At 40.2% G+C, this 18,659-nt stretch overlaps 1 protein-coding gene across 2 annotated transcripts in view; it reads left to right on the forward strand.

Moving 5' to 3' along the window:
* Positions 1–250: 250 nt before the first annotated feature.
* The window catches only part of LOC148010606 (sm-like protein LSM1B), a 53,907-nt gene continuing 35,498 nt past the window's right edge, over positions 251–18,659 (forward strand). Inside the window, exon 1 of one of the 2 annotated variants that reach the window (XM_087671182.1) lies at positions 251–874. In XM_087671182.1, the coding sequence (XP_087527308.1) occupies positions 817–874 (58 nt within the window). In that variant the 5' untranslated portion in view covers positions 251–816. The remainder of the gene's footprint in view (positions 875–18,659) is intronic. The other variant, XM_087671181.1, reaches the window with a different exon arrangement.

Below are 18,659 nucleotides of genomic sequence, written 5' to 3' on the forward strand. Positions count from 1 at the left end.
TCTAGCCTGATGGCATCCTATTAGTGTGAAACCATCTTATTAGGATCATAGGGTGAGACACAGATTGATCTATGAAACATCAAGACACACATATGAACATCCCCATCCTGCAGCATGGTCAATGGGTGGTTCTTGGACAAGGGCTTTATTCAATTGCTCTCTCGATGTGAAATTCCCTCTAGGTAGGACAAGGGGGATGATAAACCAAATAAAAAAGGAGAAAAAGAGCAACTAATGAAATAAGAACCGGCCAACATGAGAGACTGATGGTGAATCGATGAGGGGAAGCTCTACTATTTTGTTGTGTTGTGTAACCCCTTCGGAGGGGTGGGTCTTCTCTCCTCTCGGCTAGCCTGCAGCAAAATCCTTTTCTTTCCATCCAGCTATCTTTTCTTCTTTCCTTCTTTACTTTCTTTTATTTTCTTTTGCCTTTGATTTTTGCTGTTCTCCCATTGAAAGGTGGGCTGGGTTTTGGAGGTGGGTTTTTGCTGCTGCACAGAGTAAAAAGAGAGGGACAGAGATTGGCAAGATGGGTTCCTTCTACTTGACCAGGATACAAGGATCAGGGGGTTGATTTCACTGTGTATTTGCACTAGGTTTAATTCCTCTAGAGAGAGAGAGAGAGAGAGAGAGAGAGAGAGAGAGAGAGAGAGAGAGAGAGAGAGAGAGAGAGAGAGAGAGAGAGAGAGAGAGCCGGGCTTCCCGTTTGCGGCATCATCAGAGAAGGAATTGCATGCCGAAATCCCTCATTGCAGGACATGTGTCTGGACTGGTGTGCTTTGGTCTGAATCGCAGAGGAGGAGGTTCGACAGGGGGATGTCGTGGGCAGGACCTGACTCTTTCCCTGGGACCTCCCTTGCTGACAATCTTGACAGTAAGTTTCTCTTCATACATCGATTCTGCATAGACCGGATGTTTCAATTTTTAGAATTCCACTTTTCTTATGAGAGAGAGAGAGAGAGAGAGAGAGAGAGGGCGCTCAATCGGAAGGTTAATTGAAGCTTGCGTATAGTTCTGGCAGGAATAGCTTGCTTGACATGGGTTTCGTCAACTTGTAAACAAGTATGCATTGACCCTATAGACATTGGCGGGAATTTTAACTGCATCCAATCATCCTTCTGCAGGAATCTTGTCATTTATAGGTCGTGCCAAACAGCAGAAGCATCTGATCGTGCTTTCCTTTTGCCTGTAGATATCACGCTGCCTTGTGAATTTTGGAATCATTCACAGAAAAGGATGTTGGGGTTCATCATTTTCTAGCCTTAGAGGAACATCGCTTCAAATCTTTGTTGCACCCAAATTCTCGATAAAGATGCTCCCCTACCTTTGGATGTCTATAAAATAATTCATGGAAGTAGCAATTGTTCCTCCATTTGGGCACATAAAGTAATGGTCTCTCTTATCGGCCCTCCTCTCTACTCATGACCCTTGCGCACGATACATTGTGGTAGAAGGCTGCAATCCAACTTTTATGAACCGTAGCTCAGTTAGTAATTTGGGTTCACATCAAGCTCATGGTTTTGGTTAAAAATAAGCCACCTTTTTAGAAAAGACAAATGAGTTTGGTTAAAAATAAGTCACGTTTTTAGAAAAGACAAATGAGGTTCAGCCACATGTCCTGAAAACCCAGTCTTACCATGGTAAGACACTTCAACTCACTTTCTCCCCACAGCTGTAAGAGGCTACCACAATTGAACCGAGGCAAAAGAATCTTTAGGAAAAAGATAACTCGCCCCCCTTATGTGTGTGGCCTTTCACACAATACTACCGGGCTTACTCGCTTACTAGCAAGCATATTCGCAATCTTGTGTATCATTTCTTGAACAACAGTTTTGAACAAGGATTTCCATGGTGACTCATTAGAATTTATCTTACTAGTGAGCATAGCCTATTGGCAATGCATGCAATATTTTAAGGAGGCCAACTCTTTTGAGACATATGTGCATCACGTGCAGACAGCTTGGATTTTCTACCAATAGATGCTTACAAAATTGAGTAAGAGGCTTGGCCAAGTCTACTTTTGTTGAAGCACAATCTTGCTTTAGTCTTTAATGACTCATCTAGTTCAAGGATTATCTTTTATGGGAAGCCTTTTGAAGTTTTCTTGTTTCAACTAGCTCTACTATGCAGTTTAAAATTGACGAGCACATGCATGTAAGTGCAGCCTTGCTGTTTATAGTTGTCCTCTCCATGTACATTGTTGTCTATTGGAATATATTGTATTGATGTTGTTATGTCATACTTGTACTCCATATCATGAATCGGTGTGAATATAGTGTCAAAAAGCCATAACTTGGAATTGGGCTTCCAGAATTGCATTTGAGAGCATGTCCTTTAAAGATCTAGTGCTGCAAGTCCTTGTGCTAATGTTGCCTTACTAGAAGTGGGGCCCCTCCCAAGTATGTGTAAGAAGTGGCACATTTAACAATTGCAGCTTTGTAGGTATTGTGTGAAAAGAAATACTTGAACATAGAAGATAAACACAAATGTATGACAAAGCAAAAGGTGATAACAATAGAACTCAGAGGTGAAGAGTAACTCAAAGATAATGAAGGTGGAAATGAAGAATGAAGAATACAATGCTTAATGTAGTAAACACACTATGCAAAGTGAATACACACACATCAAATAGACATCTCGAGATGTATAAGTGGCCTTCAGACAATGAGGTAAGTGCTGTCTTGAACTATATGATAGCCAACTGTCACAAATTGTGAGTCAATTGCTGATTTTGAGATCTTCAAATGATGCCTAGAATCACAATACCATTGCCAGGGTTGGGCTGAGTTCAATATGACTCAAGGGGAGCTCAATAAAGCTCCAAAACTTACCTTGACAAGGTGGGATTTAAGTAAGCAATAATACATACCACTTCAAGCTGAGCCATGGCTGCCATTAAAATTGTGAGCTGAAGGTATTTTCCACAAGCTGCCCTGGGTCGGGGCTCCTCGGATAGGGTGGTAAATAACCTGATTAAGCACTATTTACAACAATTAATAAATTCACAAAACTGAAATGCACACTTTACCATATAATCTTGGACATTGGACACTCTGCTGGCCCCAAAATTGGCGCCCCTTTCGGTATTTATTTAACTTAATTGAAGAAGATGTTGATGTATAATGAGATTCTTCCAATTCCTGTTGGTATTCCAACTCCCCTTACTGTCCAAAATGACCAGCAAGTTTTCAATTTGATTTGCCCCTTGATTCGGGCAATCAATTGGTCTTTACCCGCTTTGGTGGAGATGGAAAATTCCCCAAATTCAATGATTTGCTAGTTCCTCCACTTGAATAGGCTAAAAATAGCTTCAATCCTGTTGAATCCAAGTCTTGGAGCTTCCAATTTTTGGCACACTTTTCAAGGATATTACTAAATTCTAATTTTTGCTCTGTAGATTAGGGTTTACAGCAGAGAAATCTGAAATTTCTCAACCTCTGGAGATCTCAATGCTGTAATCTTCGGAGCAAGGCTGTAGAAAGGCTAGGAGATGAGAGAGAATGTTGAGGAGAGAGAAAATTTAGACTTTCTTCGTGAAGAACTGAAGAAAATCTGTCATTTTTGTTGCTGCCTTGTCTCAACAGCTTATAGATGTAAAGAACTAAAGAAAATCAGTCATTTACTCTCGCTGCCCTGTCTTAACAGCCAATAGATGCTGTCACCTGTTGTTGATTGGTCTTCTTCTGCCCTTGGCTGCCTCAGAAGGTCCTCCAATGACTGTAAAACACACCAGCAGTATCTCCTCTCTCTCTCGTAGGTTGAATACACTAGAAGCGCCTCTCTTTAGCCTCTAAAGACGTTTTTCAATCTTGTATGGGCATTTTTGATAATAAGTGACAGCCTTCCCAAATGATTTTTTCAGCATTATCCATAATTAAATATTAAATTTTAGTATTTAAATATTGAAAATTAATCTAATAATTATTTTGGTGCCTTGAAAAATAATATGACTAGCTAATATTTAAATTGGCTAGGCAACTTTCATTCCTGAGTGTCTCTGTGCTATCTGACGATCAGATTGGCGTTAGGTACCATTGAACGTCACTTCCCTAGTGTCACCAACTGACACTTACGACCAAATGAATGACTTAGACCAACAACTGGCACTAGATACCACCAAGTACATGTGCGGCATAACTTAGAGCAACTTTTGCCTTTGACATCCCATGATTTTCTCGGGTCATGGGCTCGTAAATTTGCTGTAATCCTAGTTACACCTGACATGTGCAACATTTACTTAACCATGTGATTAAAAATTAATCCACATGTTAAGTGAGGTTTCAAAAATACATGTCCTTACGACAGTCCTTTCCCTTAAAATCCTTGCAATCGTCCTCGATTGCACTGCCAAATGCATCAAAAGCAAAATAGTGGATTGGAATTTCCACAAGGCATCATAGTTAACACAACATTGCATATTGTTGCTCAACCATTCCATATGTCCAATACCTGCTGAAAATTACCAACCAATCAAAACATAACATAAGACTCACAATGAATCTCAAAAACCGCCAAATTATCATGTGACATGTCTATTTCTCATGAGCTCAACTTATCTAGCAAAACCAGGCCATAGCATAGTATAGCATAACCAAGCATAAATCATGGCTAAAACATCAATGGCATCATAACATATGCTGTTGTCCATGGAACTAGATGTAAACTAGTGAAAACTTAGCATAATTTGATCATAAACTGATCACTTGCTGATTTGAGAACTGATCACAAACTGTTGCAAATGTGACCTCAAATTAATCACAAACTCATTGCAAAAACTGACCAGCAATCAGTGCAAAAATTGATCCCAAAAGTGACCATAAACGGTCCTCAAGCTGATCGAAATCTGACTTGAAATTGATCAATATTTGTCTCAAAATTGAGGCAAAATTCATACTAAATTGATCATAAGTTGATGCAAAAGTATAGTTCTAGTGCTTGGGTGAAACTCATACTCATCTGCATACATCTCACAGTGACTAGTACACTAAGTAGTGACCTCATGGCAAACATATTGTCAGCACAGTACCTTGGTTGCATTTTGAATATATCTGAGATGTACTACATACGAGAGTTATCCATAATTGAAGGAGTGGAAGTGCTACCTCCCCCTTGAGTATCAGGCAATATTTCGGACCCTTGCTCTGCTAAACCTGACGGAGCCACTAAAGTTGACTCTAACTGAAAGGCATCTAGGTAAAGCTGCAACAACTGAGGATGGTTTGCCAAGTCATCCTCTTCCATCCATTTGGCATCCATTGGTGAATAATTCTGAAATTTCACCAAGTATCTCGTGGAAACTTTACCTTTTACTTTTTTTTCCTCATGTGCCAAAATCTGCTCGGGTACCAAAACCTCATCCAACTCCTCAACCTTAGGTTGAATTTCAGCAGACATATCCTTTGGCACATCTCCATGAAAAGGCCTCAACAAAGTGGCATGAAAGGCATTGTGTATCCGCCAATGTGGAGGTAATTTCAGCCGATATGCCACATCGCAGATCTTCTCCAATACCTAGAAGGGCCCATAGTATCTCATACTGAACTTCAGATATAATCTTTCTCTTCCTTTCATCTTTTTCAGCCTTGCCTTTTCACAATGCAGCAATACATAATGACCCTTTGTAAATTGCAAAGCATGTTTGTGGCGATCAACTGCCCTCTTTTACTTTTCTTGCGATCTTTGAAGCGCATATTTTATCTTTGCATAGGCTACATCCAAGTTTTCCACATAATGATCAGCCTCAAAGATCTTATCCTTAGTGTAGTGACAGGTTAGGCACGAAGATCGAGATAGTCAGTCGTTACGCGCAGAGAGACAGAGAGTGTGTGAGAGAGCAATAGCAAAGAGTGAGCACGTTTGTAGGTACAATGACAAGTCAGTACCTTTAGGTTTTTTAGATAGATATATATGTGTAAGTACAAGTGCTACGGGTGTGTTTACACCGGAGCATATTTAAAGGCATGAGGGCCTTTATTCCCTACAATCTCCCACCTAAAGGCAATGTGTCTTAAGAGGAGAAAAGAATCAGCTAAGTCTAGGCATGTACAAAGCTGAAATACATATATCTATCCAACTCCCATCATCTATCGCCGACAATGAGCAAACCGCTCTGCTGGAAGACCCTTCGTGAGAAGGTCTGCAGGATTATCATCTGTATGTACTTTGACAAGCTCAATGCTCTTGCTGTCAAGTACATCTCTAATGAAGTGGTACTTCAGCTGTATGTGCTTTATCTTTGCATGAAAGACAGGATTCCGTGCTAGCATGATAGCACTCTTGACTATCACAATGGAGAACAGGTAACTCTGTGATGCCAAGGTCTCCCACCAAACGTGAAAGCCATAAAGCCTCCTTGCATGCCTCAGTGGTAGCCACATACTCTGCCTTTGTAGTAGACAATGCAACACACTTTTATAGCCTGGAGATCCAAGAGATTGCTCCTCCTGTGAAAGTAAACACATACCCAAAAGTGGACTTTCTATAGTCCGCATGACCAGCATAGTCTACATCCGTAAAGCCAACAATAGATGCCTTCTGCTTCCCAAAGCAGATGCATAACTCCTTTGTGCCTTTGAGATATCTCATAATACCTTTCACTGCATCCCAATGCTTCTTGCTAGGGGTTGCCATGTATCTGCTAACCACTCCCACTGCAAAAGCAATGTCAGGCAGGCTGAAGAATGCAGAAACTGCCCCGGGAAATGCACATCTGAGTGCTCTAGAATGAGCTACCTCCTCCGTCAAAACAAGTGATAGACAAGTCAGAGCTCCTAAAGTCCTCATCTGACTCAGACTGAGGCTCACAGGCAGGAGATGACAAGGCATGACAAACATGACTGCTAACACAAACTGCCAATAGCTGAAGCATATGGTATCTTGGCCATTTCAGCCTTCTCATCATCAGATGTAGGGCTGTTCTCTGCACTGAGTTTCACATATGGAGGCAATGGAACCCCAATTGTTTCCCCCCCTCCATATTGAAACGCTGCAAAACCTTGGAGATATTCTCCTGCTGAGATAGATAGAGTAAGCCTGTCGACCTATCTCAGAGTATTCGCATGCCAAGAATGTGATTTGCATCACCAAGATCCTTCATGTTAAGTCTACCATGAAGACTTTGCTTTAATGAATCCAAGACATGAGTATCCTTGCCAGCAATCAGCATGTCATCAACATACAAAACCAAGATAATTAGGCTGCCATCGGCTGCCTTCTTGGTGTACAAGCAGTGATTCACTTGACTTCTATAAAAGCCTCGGGACTGCATGAATGTATCAAACTTATGATACCATTCTCTTGGTGCTTGTTTCAGCCCATACAAACTCCTTTTGAGTTTACATACCATCTTTTCTTTCCCTTGTTCAACAAACCCTTCAGGTTGCTGCATATATATGTCCTCATGCAGATCACAATGTAAAATGTAGTCTTTACATCCATCTGTATAAGCTCCATATCCTTAACTGCAACCAAGCCTAAAATGGTTTTCAATGTAGTCATCTTGACTACAGGAGAGAAAATCTCATCAAAGTCAATTCCATGCTCCTACTTGTATCCCTTTGCAACCAATCTTGCTTTGTACTTTGGTGACGAACCAGAAGTGACCTTTTGGCCTTTTAGGCAATAGTAGCCCTGGAAGTGATTGAGAGAAGCAATCAGCATACATTTTCAGAAATGACATGTGATCCTTCTCTAACTTAGACATGTTCTCATCATTTTCACTATCATCTTTATCCTTAGTAAAAACCAAGTATGCTGAAAGATGATTTTTCATTACTTTGGAAATGGCAGCTACAGATACAACAGGGACAGATTCACCTTTTAACTTTACATGAAGTGTGAGTACCTTTCCCTTGTGCTACATAGTGATCTTTTTTACACGAGAATCAATCACTGCATGCATATGGTGACACTATGGCATACCAAGCAATACATCACAACCCTCAAGTGGAGCAATGAAGAACTCTTCGTTGTCCACATATCCTTGTATATGCAATTGAAGCTTTCCAATGAGTGGTGTGACGGACTCTGCATGGCCTTTACATGCCATTCCAACTTCCCCCATGGGTTCCATCTCATCCTCTCTGATGCCTAGATGGGCAGCCATGTCAACAGAGATGAAGTTGGCTTGTGCACCATTATCAAAGAAAATTAGTGCATGCTGATCCCTAATTTTGCCCTATGCTCTGCATAACTCAATAGCATCATCATTGTGCTAATCACTAACAATATAGGGCACCAATCCCATTGATGTTTTAGGCTTCTTTCCTTTAGAATTTCCTTGATTTTCTGATTTTCCAGCTTGTTGCCTATTGGGACAGTCCCTTGCAATGTGTCCCTTCTATTCATAAATAAAATATTTATTTGCAGCCATCAATTCCCTAGGTTGTGCCAATGTTTTCGAGCTCTTTCTTTGTTGTTTTGGCCTCTTTTCAGGCTGATTTTCAGATCTGCCCCTTTTCTCAGCCTTAAGCAACTTTTTATTCGGCTTCTCCCTACTCTTCTCACTCTCTAGGAAGCCCGAATCCTTCCCACGCAACAAAGTATCGGCTGTAACAGTAGTCTCTATGAGTTGAGACATGCTAGACACGATGGATTTAATGCAAAAATCCCTGATTCCTTCAGGCAGCCCACAAACATATTTCTCCGCTTGCTCATGAAGCGGTATGAGGCGATAAGAAGTAATAGGCAGCAATGCATCCCAAAACTTCTTATTATATTGCTCCAAATTCTTACATTCCTTAGCATCCAGCTTTTTCCAAGCTGTCATGATGTCCATCTCAAAGGTACTTGTCAACCAATTCGATGCAAACATTTGCTTGAATTGTACCCACGTTGACGGTGCTCTACCTTGTATCAAAATAGTGGACCACCACTGTAATGTATTCCCTTTCAAGAAAGTGGCTGCCTTTCGAATCTTCGAGGACTCTGTGAAGTTCTCCCTTGAATAGGTTGTATCAAACCACTGAATGAAAGTCAAAGCTTTCAGCCTATCTTGTACACCGCTGAAGGGCTCAAACTTCATTGCTTTTCCACCCTCATCATAGTCTTTTGCTACCCCTTTGGGTGTCAAGTTGTCATACTCTAGCTGCTGCAAAAAGGGTGCATTTGCTGAATTTACATCAAAACCAACGCCAGACGGAGCATTTGCATGACCAACATTCATTCCTTGAGTCCCATAAGCATTCGGGGGTGTAGATGCAGTACCAAATATGCTACTTTGTGCCCCAGGCATCAAGCTAATGCTGCCATACATAGGGTTTTGCATATTTCCAGCCATACCCGAATACATTGGGCCTTGCACACCATGCATTGGTTGCTGCATACCATAGGGATTTGTGCTGTACATTCCCGTATGTAGTCCTTGTCCAACCATAGCATGAAAAATCGTGCTTCCACCAAAATATCCTGGCTGCCCCATCATAGCATGCATGTCCGACTGTCCAAAATCCATTGGATTGGCACTTCCGTGGTGGCCTGGCATTTTCATTTCTTGCCCCATAGGTACCGACTGTTTTATTTCATTAGCATCTTTGGGAGCTTCAAATGAAGGGTTTGGCATTATCTTCAGTGCATCTTGCTGTCCCGAAGGTGTAGAAGACGTTTTTTTCTTTTTGCCTTTGCTGTCCTTTTTTGGAGCATTCAAAAATCGGGTAAATTGAGGATCCTTTGCCAATTCAACAAAGAGATTTGCTGTTGTCCTTGTCCGATTCTTGAAGTAGTCATCAAATTCCTCTTCACTTTACTAGTCATCAGCCTTTGTATGCCTTGACGGCCGTGCATCTTGCCCAATAGCAACATTTTCAGCTTGTTGTCCATGGTTTGAGCCTTGTCCAAGGTTAAGCATTGCATTTCCTTCATTCCCATGTGAATGTGCATACTGAGAGGCATCATCACTGCTAGAGTCCATCTCACTGTATGAAGACATTGCTGTAATTTCTCAATTGAGATTAAAAATCAGCACTAGCACAAAGCTTTGGCTTGCAATCAGGTGCCTCAGGCCCATAAAATCAAGGGATTGAGTGGTATCCCGGCAATGGAACCATGTAACCAGCCTTTCTTCTCGGATAGGGTGGTAAATGGCCTGATCAAGTACTATTTACAGCAATCAACAAATTCACAAAATTGAAATGCGCACTTTACCATATAATCTTGGACATTGGACACCCTGTTGGCCCCAAAACTGGCGCCCCTTTCGGTATTCCAACTTCCCTTGCTGTCCAAAATGACTAGCAAGTCTTCAATCTGATTTGCCCTTGATTTGGCAATCAATTGGCCTTCACCTGCTTCGATGGAGATGAAAAATGCCCCAAATTCTATGATTTCCTGGTCTCTCCACTTGAATAGGCTAAAAATAGCTTCAGCCCTATTGAATCCAAGTCTTGGAGCTTTCAATTTTTTGCATGCTTTCCGAGGCTGCTGCTAAACCCTAATTTTTGCTTGCAGATTAGGGTTTACAACATAGAAATTTGAAATTTCTCGACCTTTGGTGCTCTGGATGCTGTAATCTTCGAAGCAAGGCTGGGAGATGAGAGAAAATGCTAAGGAGAGAGAAAATTAAGACTTTCTTCGTGAAAAACTGAAGAAAATCTGACATTTTTGTTGCTGCTCTGTCTCGACAGCTTGTAGAGGCAAAGAACTGAAGAAAATTAGTCATTTGTTGCTACTGCTCTATCTTAACAGCCTGTAGATGCTGTCACTTGCTATTCATTGGTCTTCTCTTGCCCCTGGCTGCCTTAGAAGGTCCTTCAATGGTTGCAAATCAGACCAGTAGCATCTCCTCCCTCTCTCTTGCAGGTTGAATACACTAGAAATGCCTCTCTCTAGCCTCTAAAGACGTTTTTCAGTCTTGCATGGGCATTTTTGACAAGTGGCAATCTTCTTCAAATGGTTTTCTAGCATTATTCATAATTAAATATTAATTTTCAGTCTTTAAATACTGAAAATTAATCTAATAATTATTTTGGTGCCTTGAAAAATAATCTGACTGGCCAATAATTAAATTGGCTAGGCAACTTTCATTCCCGAGTGTCCTTGCTTCATCTATGACCATCATATTAGTGTTAGATACCATTAAACACCACTTCTCTAGTGTCACCAAGTGACGCTTACGGCCAAATGAATGACCTAGGCTACAACTGGTACCAGATACCACCAAGTACTTGTGCGGTATGACTTATAGCAACTTTTGCCTTTGACATCCCATGATTTTCTCGGGTCCTGGGCTTGTAAATTTACTCTGACCCCAGCTGCACCTCACATGTGCAACATTTACTTAATCATGTGATTAAAAATTAATCCACATATTAAGTGAGATTTCAAAAATATATGTCCTTATGACACGAGCTCTCGAGGAAGATGGCTCTAATACCAATTGAAGGGAGTAAGCTTTGAAATGGAAGCACGAAGCGGAACTTCAGGAATTCAACTAAGAGCATCAACAACCATATTAGTTGCACCCTTCCTATAGTGAATTTCAAAGTCAAACTCTTGCACAAGGTTTGTCCATCTCGCCTTGTGGCCATGGTGGTCGTGTTGATCACATAGTTATTTCAATGAATAGTGGTTTGTTCAAGTAATAAATTGGGCATTGTACAAATACTTTAAGTTAATGGATGACTGCTAATAATTTCTTTTCTTAGGTGGTATAACGTGTTTGGGTATTGGCGAGCTTACAACTCTCGAATGCGATAAGTTGGCCATCCTAATAAAAGATGCACCTAAAACATAGTCGCTTCCATCTGTATGAATCTCAAAAGATTTATTCAGATTGATAATTTGCAATAATGGTGCAGTGGTAATGAGCCGTTTCAATATTTGAAAACATTGATTGAGCTGACTAGTCTAAGCAATCCACGGACTAACATACTTCTTCTTGCTTCAAATATCCTTAAGCAAAAGTGTCAAGGGTTCAATAATATAAATATAGTCATATATGAATTTTTGAAAAGGCTCAATATCTTGTCTTATGTTTTTCGGAATAGGTAAATTGAGCACTACTCGCACCTTTTTGGAATTATTAATTGAGAAGACATGACAATAGCTCTGTATGAAAGAATTTGCCCTTAGATAGCTTGGCAAACAATTTCTTAAGACGATATGCAAATATTTGGTATGTTTCTCCAATGACTTACTATAAACAAGAATGTAGTTGAGGAAAACGACTATTCACTTTTCAAGATAAGAACAAAATAAATCATTCATTATTTGTTGGAAAGTTGCAGGAGCATTGGTTAATTCACAAGGTAGGACTAAAAATTAATAATGTTCATATTGTGCTCAAAACATATTTTTTGGGACATTCTTTGTAGCAATCCATATTTGATGGTATTCGAATCTTAGATTGATTTTGGTGAAATATTACACACCACAAAGCTGATCTATAAGGTCCTCCATCCTGAGCAACAAATATTTATTTTTCATAGTCAGCTTATTGAGACCTTTGTAATTAACACAAAAGCACATCATGCCATCCTTCTTTTTTTGTGAGAAGGACAACATCTCCCATGGGGATTTACTGGGGTTTTAATAAAACCCTTAGCTAAATAGTCTTGAAGTTACCTAGCTATCTCATTCTTCTCTTTCGGACTAAACTTGTAAGGTTGTTGAGAGATGGGATGACTACCGAGCAATGTTTCAATCCTATAGTCTAAGGTTTCGCGAGACAGTGAAAGTTTGTTAGGTAGCTTGGACGGAAAAACATTAGCATACTTGTGACGTGCCCACTCTGAGAGATTTTTAGCGACACGATCCATCGAGATGATTTTCTAGGTGATGCCACTTAGTATTCTTTTGAATAATACAAGGTTTGTTGCCTAGAGACTCAAGTCCACTTCACAACAGAAGGTCTCGGTCCCATGAGAATCAACTTGAATTTTAGGTTCTAAATAAACTAGGGTCACCTATCCAGGTTTACTAGCGTCGGTCTTCGAGCAACTGCTGTGTTAGATTGTCCGAATTGAAGCCGACTCGTATTGCACTTGGTTCTAGAATAGTAAGAAACGAGGGGGAGTATGAGTACATCGATCCCTTTGCCCATAAGGCAAAGTCTCACTATGTTCTCCTAAAGCAATATGGAGTCAAGGTTTTGATTGATTCTATGGATCAATATTTCCTATACTACACGCTTTGAATTTGTAAAGAAGCTCTCAGCTTATCGAGATCACTCTACCTTAGGGTGGATTCATCAGGAATCACACCCTCCTGCTTTTCTCGATTGGGTAGTTTTAGTTGTCTACTTACCTAACACAAATAAGTTGTACACATAAAATCAGCTTCCTTGATTAATCCTTTTTGTCACAGTGTTTGTTCATGTAATTTAAATCATAGCACACAAACAATGAAAACAATCTTTTGAAAAATAGCTTCTTTATTTATTAGGGATTCTTATATAAGTTTTCACCTTCTGTCCATATGCAAGAACGTCACAAATGCCTTTATTTTTCCAAGATTTTTGCCCCTAACTACTATCGGGGCCTTAGGAAGTCTATCTTGAGTCTCATAGGGTTTGGACAATTCCCAGGAGTCTAAGAGTTCATTGGCCAGAGCCCCCCTAGCACTCTTAACTCCTCTTGTTCAAGGATTCCCCTACGGAGCAACCTCTCGTCATCGAGGTTGGTTCGAACTCTTTGACGCAACAAAGCTAATCCCCCTTGGAAAAGAGATTTGTAGGGTGCGCTTTCCTTTTTATCTTGTTGCAAACTTAGTATATTAGGATTTTGATTCAATTCAGTCAACTTTCTAGGTTTATCAAGTTAAACTTGTATACACCGTTATAAGCACAAACAATTCTTCCTTAAGCAATATTTCTATACAAATAGGGAGGCAATCAGGCCAAAATCTTAACTTAGCGGTAATTCTTTTCAACTTGGTTCTATTTCTAGCTTCTTGGTTTTCTCTTAGTTTCCCTTCAGATTTTTCTTATTTTTTTCTTTTCTAAGTCCCCTTTTTGAGGTTGTTTGACCTTATTATGAGTCTTGACTGTTTTTCTAGACTTCTATATATTAGAAAATGGTTAAAATTTGTCCTAATTTGTGGAAACTACATTGGAACCTTGGAATCATGATTTTTACCTTAGAAGCTACGAGAGTCGACAAGGCGAGTATTTTCCCTAGAAGTTTTTAGACTTTTATTTTTCTCAAAGGAGAATTATATCGTCCTTTTGGTTCCTTCATGACCTAGGACTCGTATTTCACTTTGTCATGTTGGCAAAGTGAATTGATTCGAATATCCTAGGTTCTAATAGTTATGTACTTGATTTAATAATTTCTAATGAACTATAGTGGAATTTTCTTTAGAGAGGGTATTTCTAATCAACAATTTTAATCTTCTACTTTAATTATCTTAATTTACTTTATATGGTGTATAAATGCCAAGAAAAACTATTTCTCTATGTTTATATGATTTATAAATACTAAGAAAATAATTGTTTATACTTATGAATTTGGAATACAAAAGAAATATTCTTGATGTAAATTTTCACTTTTTTCTAAAGCTAAAAAGAAATATTCTTGATACAACTTCTTGCTTTCTAATTCCTACTAAAATTTGTTATGGATTCTTCCAATGATCCTCCTTGAATAAAAATTTTAAAAAATTGATATATTTGATGCTCTTTGTTTATATGCAACTAGAAAGAATTTATTCAATGCATTGTGTTATCATGCAATTTATCCTACCTTTTAGAACTTAAACTCTAAACTAATAACCCCTACTTATTCTAATATTTTTTTTCTTGTTGAATTTCCATTTTTATTAAGCCATAACTTCTTCATTGAATATTGAAACTCTTTTATTTTACATTTCTATTTATGATCATTAATCTACAAAAGAACTTGGTTTTGTGCTGTGTGCGATGGTGTGTTCACGTTCATAATCGTATTCATAACTCTTGCTCTCCCTGCTCTAGAATATCGTCTCTCTGGGGCCATCGCGAGTAGGGAGTCCATGTATGCTAGCTTCAAATTTCATCTTGATTAGAACTCTGAACGGCTAGGTGGATTCCTTGTGAGACGGAGACTTCGTAGAGAGAAGGGGCCCGTTCCTCGGGTACTAGAGGCACAAAGGGTGGACGAGTCTTTTACAAGCTGGAGTGGTACTCTTTCGTGGTGGTTGACGATAACCTCCTCTTGCTCTTCTTCTTCTTCTCACTCTCTCTCTCTCCTTTTTCATTCTCTTTCTTTCTATTCTCCTCCTCTCTTCATCTATCTCTTTCTCTCTTCTTTTCTTCTCATCCCCTATCCTCTTATTTTTTCTTCCTCTTCTCCTCTCTTTTTTTCCTCGTCCTTGTCTGTGTTTCTCCACCTCTTCTCTTCTTCTGTGTGTGTGTGTGTGTGTGTGTGTGTGTGTGTAATAACAATTGGCGAGCGGCAAAAAGACCGCTAGCCTAAGCCTTAGGCTCAAGCTAAGGCTTTATAGCCTTTAACTAAGGCTATAGCTTTTAACTAAGGCTATCGGCTTCCTCCTCTCCTTGTCTCACCATCGTAGAGCTCTCCCTTCCTCTCGTTGATGCGCTCGAGGTAGTTCTTCAATTGCATACTTGTGGGGTTTGCAGCGGCTTTGGTGATATCGAGCAGGGGCAATTCGTATCAGTGGTGACGGTGATGATCAGTCCGAGAGGAGGTGGTGGCGACTTGGCTCGTTTCTCAACCAATTGATGATTTGTTCTTTTGTTTTTTTTTCCCCTTATTTGCTAAGGTCCAAGTAACCTTTTTAGCTCCTCTCCTTAATGTCCCTTTACGCATGGGATCTTTTTTTTTCTTTGGCCAGTGCGGGGCGTAACATCTTCTTCTCCTTAGAGGAATCGAGACGTCCTCATCTCAAGGGGTCTTAGGGGTTGTTGGTTCTAGCATAAGTGGGGATCATAGAATTTGAGGATTAGAAACCATCGATGGGACAAGGTAGAATAGCCACTACAAAGCAATTCTTATTGCAAGTGTAGCGTTTATTACATCACATGAAGTACTTTCTAAGATTTCATTGGGTCCTAGTCATAGAAATAGGAAATAACTAGAATTGCTCCCCGACATGCTAAAACGTCATCCTTGGCGTGAATCCGTTGTGAATTGCGTCCCCAAACTGTGAAACGTTTCCTATCTCGTTTCGGACAGGGAACACCACGTGGCATGCCACTTACTTAGTTGGCCCCCACCCTTGCGCCTCGTTTCGCTCCTGCTTGCTTGTTTTGCTCTAGCTGCAAGCCCATCTGACATCCGGTTTGCTGCCCCCGTCCGTGTGCAGCTGCCAACACCATCACCTCTTCATCTCTCTTCCTTCTTCTCCAACTTCCCACTTCCCTCTTCCTTCTTCATCTACTTCCCTTTTCTCTCTCTTTTCCTCTTCTCTTCTCTTCTTCCTTCTCCCTTCTCTCCTTTTCCCTTCTCTCTTCTAAGTTCTAAGTACTCAACTTCTCCCTCACTCTCCAGCCTTCTTCCTTCTTTTGAGTCTCTTCACAACAGCCAGTCCTTTTGGCTTTTCTTCAATCATTTTTATTTCAGTTTTCAGCTTGAAATTGCTTGATCTTCCTGCCCCACTCGTCGTGCTAGTGATGGAGGAAGAAGGTCCAATGATTGGTCATGGTGGGAAGAAGTAAATGGTGACCATCCATTGAGTGGTGGAGGATCTCGACCATGGGCTTGCAAGCTTTGTCCATACAAGCGAACTAGTAGAGTAAACAAGATAATCCATTGAACCGAGCATTTCTATTTTAAATTTTATTGATTTTAATTTTTCTAAGCTACTTAAATATTAGAATATGGAATACCAATTGCCACTTGTTTCGGCTTATGCATAATTAGGTCCAAGCTCATCTCCTACATGAGCCAAATTCAAAGTTATAGTTTTGTCCTAATGTGACCCTTGAGAAGCAAAGGGAGCTTCGTGACCATGTGGTAGGTCAACGACCACGACGCGTTGCAGTTAACCCTGCAGCTTTTGTGACACCATCCCTATCAAATGTGTCTAGAGTAGGATCAATATCAGGAAGGGCTACCTCCACACCTACTACAGGCATTACATTGGCCATGGCATCAACAGTGCCACATGTTGCACGTAGACAGAGCACACTTGATGCTAGTTGTGATCCCAAGAAGAATGAAGAGGTGGATACATAGCTCTTGGTATGTATCTCCATCATCAGAGACCTTACACACCACTTTGCTCGACAAGAAAAAGTGCCTTGTTGAGCAAGCAACAGTGACTAGAAAGAGCATGTGGGCTGGAAATAGAGTTTCATTGATTTATTGATGGTTGGAGTAATACATGCCAGCGATCCATTCATGGCATGGTTGTGTATTCTCGTGGGGAAATGTATTTCATATCTTCACATGATGCATCGAGGACAAGAAAGTCGGCAGATGTACTTGCAGCAGAGTGGGTTACAGGTATTGAGCTTATTAGCCCAGAGCATGTTGTGGAATTTGTTACAGATGAAGAGCTCACAAATAGGGCAGTAGGTGCTATTATCCAAGGATATTATCCGCATTTTACAGTCTCATATTGTATGGCTCATTGCTTGAATAACCTACTAAAGGATACTGCTAACCTGTTATGGATTGCACCTGTCATAGAGCAAGGAGCTCAAATGGTTAGCTTTGTTTTGAATCACCAATTTCTTCGCCAATAGTTCTCTTTGTGGTTGAAGAAGACACTTTTAAAATACTTTGATACCAGATTTGCCTTTAACTTATTGATGCTAGGCAGATTAAGAGAATGTAGTGGTGCCTTGAGGTAGTTATTTCTTAGTGATGAGTTCACCTCATTAACATTCGTAGATACTCCTACAAGTATCTTATGCTTGGAGAAAGCAAATAACTTTGCTTTTTGGGATGATGTAAAGCGGATAGATGCTATGGTATTATCTATTGTGCATTTATTGAGGGTTATGGATGCTATGCAACCTTGCATTGGAAAGGTATATGAGGCTATGGATAGGCTGAATGAAAAGCTACAGTAGTTAGCACCAAATGATGAGGTATATGAGAAGATACGCCATTTCATTGTGATGAGGTGGTACTCCTATAGCTCACCATGTATGCAATTGCATTTTTGTGGATCTTGAGTTCTAGGGCAAGGGTCAAGAGAATGACACTGAGGCTATGGATGCATGGAGACTTATGTTGTCTCGTCTAGTGCTTGATTATGGCACTGGATGAAAGATCAGAGACTAGCTTTCATGTTATAGGACCTTTTGGTATTCTTTTGGTTGTGGGGATGCACAGGAGGATTACTATAAGATTGGGGCAGCTTTGTGGTGGGAGGATTATGGTTTAGATGGTCCTTAGTTGCAGCAACTAGCTATTTGTATTTTGAGTGAGTCAGTTAGCTCCTCTTGTTTGGAGCAATTGTGGAGTACATACACTCACATTGCTTCAAAGAAGAGGAACCGTCTTGGTGTGGAGAGGGCAAACGATTTGGTATTTGTTAGTGCTAATTTTAGGATGCGATGTAACAGAATGACAACAAAGCTTGATCCATTCACAGAGTGGGAGATGTAGCAAGAAGAGGAGACAGATGCTGATGCTGAGGGAGATGCAGTAGTTCATGGTACACATGATGATGAGGTTGGCACTTAAGGAGTAGCTAGAGCAGCCTTATATCATGATGATGATCTTTGATTTAATTTACTCATGATATTTAGTTTGCTGATTATGAGTCTCATGACA

This window comes from Lygodium microphyllum, chromosome 29 (assembly GCF_053477565.2).
Source record: "Lygodium microphyllum isolate KBCC chromosome 29, Lygodium_microphyllum_v1.1.10, whole genome shotgun sequence".
Classification (NCBI taxonomy): domain Eukaryota; kingdom Viridiplantae; phylum Streptophyta; class Polypodiopsida; order Schizaeales; family Lygodiaceae; genus Lygodium; species Lygodium microphyllum.